The sequence below is a fragment of the Hippocampus comes genome, unplaced genomic scaffold, assembly GCF_001891065.2.
Source record: "Hippocampus comes isolate QL1 unplaced genomic scaffold, H_comes_QL1_v1.1 scaffold231, whole genome shotgun sequence".
Taxonomy (NCBI): Eukaryota; Metazoa; Chordata; class Actinopteri; order Syngnathiformes; family Syngnathidae; genus Hippocampus; species Hippocampus comes.
Genome location: NW_017804877.1, coordinates 394670 through 401958, shown reverse-complemented (window position 1 = coordinate 401958; position 7289 = coordinate 394670). Strand labels below are relative to the sequence as shown.

The 7289-nt window shown below is 39.8% G+C and overlaps 1 protein-coding gene across 7 annotated transcripts in view; it reads right to left on the bottom strand.

Moving 5' to 3' along the window:
- col13a1 (collagen, type XIII, alpha 1) overlaps window positions 1–7289 on the bottom strand; it is a 154276-nt gene that overhangs the window by 27001 nt on the left and 119986 nt on the right. For 6 of the 7 annotated variants that reach the window (XM_019881416.1, XM_019881456.1, XM_019881424.1 and 3 more), the window contains 12 exons: window positions 5699–5734; window positions 5561–5605; window positions 3539–3625; window positions 3402–3428; window positions 3272–3307; window positions 3109–3165; window positions 2998–3021; window positions 2782–2835; window positions 2011–2055; window positions 797–838; window positions 657–707; window positions 427–453 (listed from right to left, as the gene is read on the bottom strand). In XM_019881416.1, the coding sequence (XP_019736975.1) occupies window positions 427–453; window positions 657–707; window positions 797–838; window positions 2011–2055; window positions 2782–2835; window positions 2998–3021; window positions 3109–3165; window positions 3272–3307; window positions 3402–3428; window positions 3539–3625; window positions 5561–5605; window positions 5699–5734 (531 nt within the window). The remainder of the gene's footprint in view (window positions 1–426; window positions 454–656; window positions 708–796; window positions 839–2010; window positions 2056–2781; window positions 2836–2997; window positions 3022–3108; window positions 3166–3271; window positions 3308–3401; window positions 3429–3538; window positions 3626–5560; window positions 5606–5698; window positions 5735–7289) is intronic. The other variant, XM_019881462.1, reaches the window with a different exon arrangement.

Genomic DNA, 7289 nt, shown 5'->3' with positions numbered 1-7289 from the left:
TATATACACACACACACACACACACACATTTTCCGAACCACTTTCATCCTCACTAGGGTCACGGAAGGTGCCGGAGCCTATCCCACAGCAGTCTTCGGGCAGTAGGCGGGGGACACCCTGAACCGGTTGCCAGCCAATTGCAGGGCACACAGAGACGAACAACCATCCGCGCTCACACTCACACCTAGGGACAATTTTTTTGAGTGTTCAATCAGCCTGCCATGCATGTTTTTGGAATGTGGGAGGAAACCAGAGTACCTGGAGAAAACCCACGCAGGCACGGGGAGAGCATACAAACTCCACACAGGAAGGCCGGTGTCGGAATCAAACCACGCACTTCTGCACTGTGAGGCCAACGCGCTAACCAGTCGGTCACCGGGCTAGCCTTATTATAATGCATTTAATTAAAAATAAAATCTACTTCACCTTTGGCCCCGAAGGTCCTTGTGATCCCTATAAAGGACGAAAGAATACACTGTCAAAGTTGTGTATACAGTATGTATTTAAGGTGTACGTGACTAAAAAGCTCTGGGCAATGACTGTAATAACTTTAAATAGTTACGTAGTCATGTGCATGAGCAAGAGTGGCATTTGATATTCTTGGTCAATGACATCAATGTTTATTATAGTTTGGTTTCATAAAATATTTGACTCACTGCTGGGCCAACTGGTCCTGAGGGCCCCGGGGGACCTGGAGGACCATAGAGCTGAAAAAGAAAGGACCAAAATAAAAATTTAGAGGCTTTGATGATTTAAAATTTTTACTTTCCAAAATATGATATATTATATAACATACCATCTCTGACCTTCCCCCTTCACCAGTCTCGCCTTTTGTTCCCTGAGGAAAAAAAAATACAACAATAAAAAACAAAACACTGCAAAATAATAAAATAAGCAGGCAAATAAAACACACACACACACACACGCACACACACACACACACACACACACACACAAACTCACACACACACACACACACACACTTTCTGATCTGCTTATCCTCACAAGGGTTGTGACGCATGCTGGAGCCTATCCTAGCTGTCTTCGGGCAGAATTGGTTGCCAGCCAATCGCAAAGCGCACATAGACGAACAATCATTTGTGCTCACAGTTACACCAAAGGACAATTTAGAGTGGTCCATTAACCTGCCATCCATGTTTTTGAAATGTGGGAGAACACCTGAGTACCCGGAGAAAACCTGCGCAGGCACGAGGAGAACATGCAAATCAGCAAGGTCTGCAGAAGCTCCATAACGAGCCTGATCATTTGAATCTGGTGTGTTGCAGCAGGGCAACATAAAAAAACTTTCAGGGAACTGGCCCTCGAGGAACAGGATTGAAGACCCCTGGTGTATGACTTCAAAAGAAATAATAAGCATGCATGCCATATATTGTACATTTAACAAATCTATTGTTCAAAGAGGGAATTGTCCTGATCCACGATGAGTTTGGTGGGGTTTTTTCTGGAAGTTGGCCTTTCCATGTGATTTTCTTTATTTCCCCTAAGCAACAAAGGGGGGAGTTAAGCAGGGAGGCAAGCACTTGCCAGCCATTGTCATCAGGTCTCAGTTGGAAAGCTCTGCGGTCACACAAGGAATATGCCAGATTATTTATTTATTTTTTTGTATTCTCGTTTACCCTCACAAAATTAGGGTGTTTTCCTGGTGTCTAGCTTGTTGCACTTCTTGCTCTTTTAGTCACTGTTTGTTGGACTTTTAGCTTTTTTGTTTAGCTCCCTAATTATTATTTGGACTTCATGTTTATTCGTCTTTGATATTCGTATTTTGTTTGAAATATAATTTCCCCTACTTATAAACAGCACTTTATAGAACCATTTTTCTAATGTTATTATTTTTGTGTACACAACTCATCAGCAGCACATATTTTGGAACATTTTTGTGGGGGGAGTAAAGACTTTTGAGTCACTCTTTCCATACCCTGTGTCTGCTTTAGGTCACTACAATAAGTAACATTACATTAATTGCCAGAAATATTTATATAAATGTTTTACCTTGTCTCCATCAAGGCCTGGCGGACCTGGGAGGCCAACTTCACCCTAATGATGACACAAAATGCAGATGAGAACTTAGCAAAGACATCCAATAGCTGAGGCTGACTCAAGTGCTATATCCTGGACCAGGGGTCACCATTTTTTTTTTTTTTTTTGAAACTAAGAGCTCCTTCTTGGCTACTGATTAATGCGGAGGGCTACTGGGGTGATCGTATGCTTGAATTACCTTCATAGGTGATAATTAATGATTAATGATATTAATTTCTGAGAAGACATTGATCACATTAGCGATTTTTCACAATAATTGTGAAACGGATAAATATCAATCGGCCGCACTTTATTATAAATATCTGCCAGTGTGTTGACGTTTTGAAATGGTCACTTTGAATATATTCCTGGAGAATAGCAGTGTTTCATCACTAGTGAACTATTTTGGAATATGAATTGGAATATATATGAATATATATTTGAAATGTGCATGTTAAGTCTTATTTAAAATGTCTGCAATTCATAAATGGCAAATATCTTATTTTTGTGAAATCTCATGAATTAAAACTGAAAGTCTACAATACATACAAACATACAAACTCGACTCCAAAGGTTTGATGGAGACTGATGTGAACCCATGACCCTTTCCACTGCGGGGCAGCGGTGCAAAGCAGTCTTCCGGTGTATTGCCACAAAATAAAATTACAGTTCCTGAATATATGAATGGTGTCTTCATTTGGCTTCCTCTGTGTTGCCAATACTATTTATAAAAACATATCTTACTTTTGCCCCAGTGAACCCTGGAGGCCCCGGAGGTCCAGGTAATCCAGGCGGGCCCTAGAAGTTGGATGGAAGAGGCCATTTACACATCTAATATAGTACTGTTTATGCAGATTTCAATCAATTTACACATCTAATATAGTACTGTTTATGCAGATTTGAATTGAGTGATTTATTACCCCAAATGAACAAAAAACATTCAATCAAATCAAATCTTACCATCAGATGTATGTTGCCAATATCCTGCACGGGGGAGACATGAGAATCACAATTCTTTCACCGATTATTTTTATTGTATTGTTCAAATGATATGCAATAAGTGTCCCATACATTTTCATTATGGTGGATTTCAGCTTTTCCGGGTTCGCCAGGTGCACCTGGAGGGCCCTATGACAAGAGATAAGTAGGATGTACATTTTATTATCGACATAATCATCATGAGTAGACAAAGTGGAAACAGCAAACTGCTTGAAATCTTCAAGTCATGACTCACTCTTGGTCCAGCTGGGCCTTCAGGGCCTGCCTCTCCCTGGGAAGTCGACAGAGTTACAATAGTCACATTGACTTACTTTTTTTGCTTAGAAGTTCTTTTCAAGCTCTTTCCCACAACTTTATGATCATACCTGGATTCCCTTGTCGCCCTTGTCACCCTGTAAGAATGCATCATATTCATTGCATTTCCATTGCCAATTATTCACAAAGATTGAACATAGTTCAACAAGAACGTCACTTCCGGCAGACTCTAACAATTGCTCAGTACCTTCGGTCCCATGAGGCCTGGCACTCCTGGCGATCCGGGTTCTCCTTTAATTCCAAGTGTGGAAATAATAGCCTCTCCCTTCTCTCCCTATTAGAAATAAAACTCTGGATTAAGATCACTTTATTCCAGATGAATATCACAATTTAACATATTGCATTTGGCCTTCTGATAGTAAGTTTGAAGTCCCCAAATGTAAAATCTGTAGGATATTAGGTATTTACTGGAAACATGTTTTGTTAGTAAAGCCTGTGTTCCGCCATCAAACTTCCATTGCACTTCTTTCTTCGTGATTGAGTTGATCTGTTCGAATATTAAATTCAGGTTGGATTCTGATCATTAACCACATGTAACTAGTTCGCTTAGGTATCATCAGTTCTGCCAAGTGACTAAAGAAAAATGAACAAAAACAAACTACTGATGAGAATTTTAGCCGAACGAGATGCAATTAAATTTAAGCATTATCATTTTAGAGATGACACATTTGTCAAACAGTGCTACTCTAGTTGCAGTGCATTGTCTCACAGCTGTTTTTTGGGGGTTAGGTGGGGGGGATGATATCACTTGTAATTTGACCAAGTTTTTTGTCATAATAAATGGACATCTTGGCTTTAAAAAAACCCTGTCTGAGGTGATATTATTAATAATAGATTTGTTTGTTTGTTTGAATTGTTTGACAGCAAACAGTCCCTGCCCACCAATCAAGTGTGAAAGTAACAAAATAATTAAAAAAAAAATGTACCTTATCATTTTATATACAATTTGTATATGAACGGTCTGTTTTTAAGTTTGTCAAATCATTGTTAAGCAAAGCACCTCGATCCAATATTGTCAAGTGATTACGGCCATCAGACTACATGAAGTTCTATCATGCCAAAACCAAAAAGCTGCAGTGTTAGCACAGAACAGCCTTAGCTGACAGTGTTTGCTTCTGATATTATGTAAATACGTAACTATATCATATTGTACACATTGTTGTATACATACTGTATGTGCATTTGCTTTTATTTTACTTTCTTTTACTCTGTCAGCAGGCAGGTCAGCATTGCACATGAGCATCTGTTCTCAACTGGCTTTCCTGGAAAAATAAAAGGTACCGGTAATAAAAATATGCAATAAAAACTAATTGAATAATCATCTAAGTTGTTGACATTGGGGTGGGAGCGATTGTGTTTGGTGATGTCAAACGTCCCACATCTACACTATTTGACAGGTGTAATTCACTGGCTTGGTGATAAAATGCAGCCTCCACGAATGAAAATTCAAATCTCGATGGCCACGCACTTCATGGCAGGGAAATGGTTAATTTATTAATTGGTGCTTTTGTGGAAGTGCCATACATTTACAGTCTGGATCTGAAGGGGAGAAAAACCTGGTCTGAAGATAGACTCAGATACTCCAGAAGTCTTCACTAATGCAATAAAAAGTTGCAATAATTGTTGCCCGTAGTTGTATGTATTTATTTATCTGTATAGTTCCTCGACAGGTTGTTTAAGTTGCTGAATATGCTACATAGATGCTAAATTGGGAAAAAAAAATGCCATAGTTGCTTGGTTTTTCTTATGCCTTAGCCCAGGGGTAGGGAACTCCGGTTCCTCGAGAGCCATATCCTGCCTGTTTTTGATCCCTCCCTCCTCCAACACACCTGATTCAATTGAGGATGATCTTTTTAGGCCTCTACAGAACTTGCTGATGAGCTGATCATTCGAATCAGGTGTGTTGAAGTCGAGAAGGCTCTAAAACAGGCAGGATATGGCTCTCGAGGAACCGGAGTTCCCTACCCCTGCCTTAGCCCATCATGATAACAAAAAGCCGTACTCTCCGTGTGCATGAGATCAAGTGATGGTGGATATTTAATGGGCTGTAATTCTTCACACTTGATTTTGACAGAAGGTCAGATGAATTTTTGACTATATTATACAGCCAAAAACAAACAAACAAAAATGTCGACATGACACAAACATGCAGTTACAGCACAAAATGCCCGGAACACAATCACAAATTCTTTTGCCACACCAAGCCTACCCTATAGCCCCTCTTGCCAGGGATGCCAGGGGTGCCGGTCTGGCCCTTTATAGTGAAAGACAAACAGCTTTGACCTACTCAGATGATGTGAACACTATACTGTAATTCCCACTGACACCAGCTCAGTAGCCACATTACCTTTGACCCAGGGGTGCCTGGGAGACCTGGTTCTCCCTTTACAGCATTGATGCCATAAAGATCAAACAACAAAGACAGAAAAGGGAGGGGAAAAAAAGCATGTCGTTCAAATGGTACATAAATCATCCAATACAAAGTTAAAAGTCGATTAAGTCAGATTGAGAGTAAAGAATGCAGTCTAATTGTTAATTACAAAACTTCATGCAGAACTGAGAGCAATGTTAATTCGAAACTGCACGTGTGAGCAATTGCGCACTTCTGTCTGATACAAATGACCAATTGTACGTTAAAAATGAACTCTGAATGGTGAGAAATGGCAGCCATGTTAAATAGCGTTGGAGGCATACTTCGACACCAACAAATGATCAGCGTTCGCTTTGCAAAATACGTGATGCTTGCAGCTGAACTGTGTGCCTTTCAAATCCCCCGACTCAGGTGCAAGAATACCCCAAGAAATTGCATGCAACTAGCGTGAAATAATTTATCGATCTGCTTTATTGAACATGAATTACCAATAAAACTGGACCCAACGCTTGACCCATAGCTTTCTTGGTCATTGTGGAGTTAAAAAGAGTCGATATCATATTTTGCAGGGGACGAAATGGACTTTCAGTTCAATTTGCTAAATCGTGAAGAGTACTAATGTTTATACAGTGGTGTATAACAGTGATGGTGGCACCTTTTGGACACAGAAGGAAATGAACCTAATGTGTTTTTTTTCTGGCATCATATTATCACATTATGGACAGAGTGGGACTCGATTAAATGGTATTACAGTACTGTATTTTCCGGGCTATAAGTCACTCCTGCGTATCAGTCAAACCAGCCATAAAATGCATAATAAAGAAGAAATAAAGAACACATATAAGTCCCACTGGAGTAGGAGTCGCATTTTTGGGGGGAAATTTATTTGATAAAATCCAACACCAAGAACAGACATGTCATCTTGAATGGAAATGTAAAATAAAAATAAAAATAGAGAACAACAGGCTGAATAAGTGTACGATATGCTAACGTTACATGACGCACAAATAACGAACTGAGAACGTGCCTGGTATGTTCACATAACATATTAAGAGATATTCAGATAACTACATCATAAGGTGCATGCTAACAAGTTGACCAAACTATCAGCGTCACTCCAAATCACTAAATCAAATGAAATTCTCTGTGTCACTTTTAAAGAACTCCGAACTCCGGAGGTACAAGATACGGCGCTTCCTCTTCAACGTTGCTTACATCAGAGTCATCGTCAGTTGTTTTTATAAGTTACCGCCAATGTGTAAAGTATCAACACAGGCCTTAGAGCAGGGGTCCCCAACCTTTTTTGCCCCACGGACCGGTTTAAGTCAGACATTATTTTCAGGGACCGGCATTTAAGGTGTGGCGGAATTAATACAACAAAATAATATGGTATGAGCTGCATGAAAACTGTGGTGTTTTCGAAATACAATAATAAACACAAGGAGCGTCTAATCTGGTCGCAACACTCTTATCGCTCTGGTAATGTTTAATGCCTTCAAAATACGATACAACGCAAATTCAAAGTGCATGAAAATGACGACTCACCACAGCCCCGAGCTTGATTTTC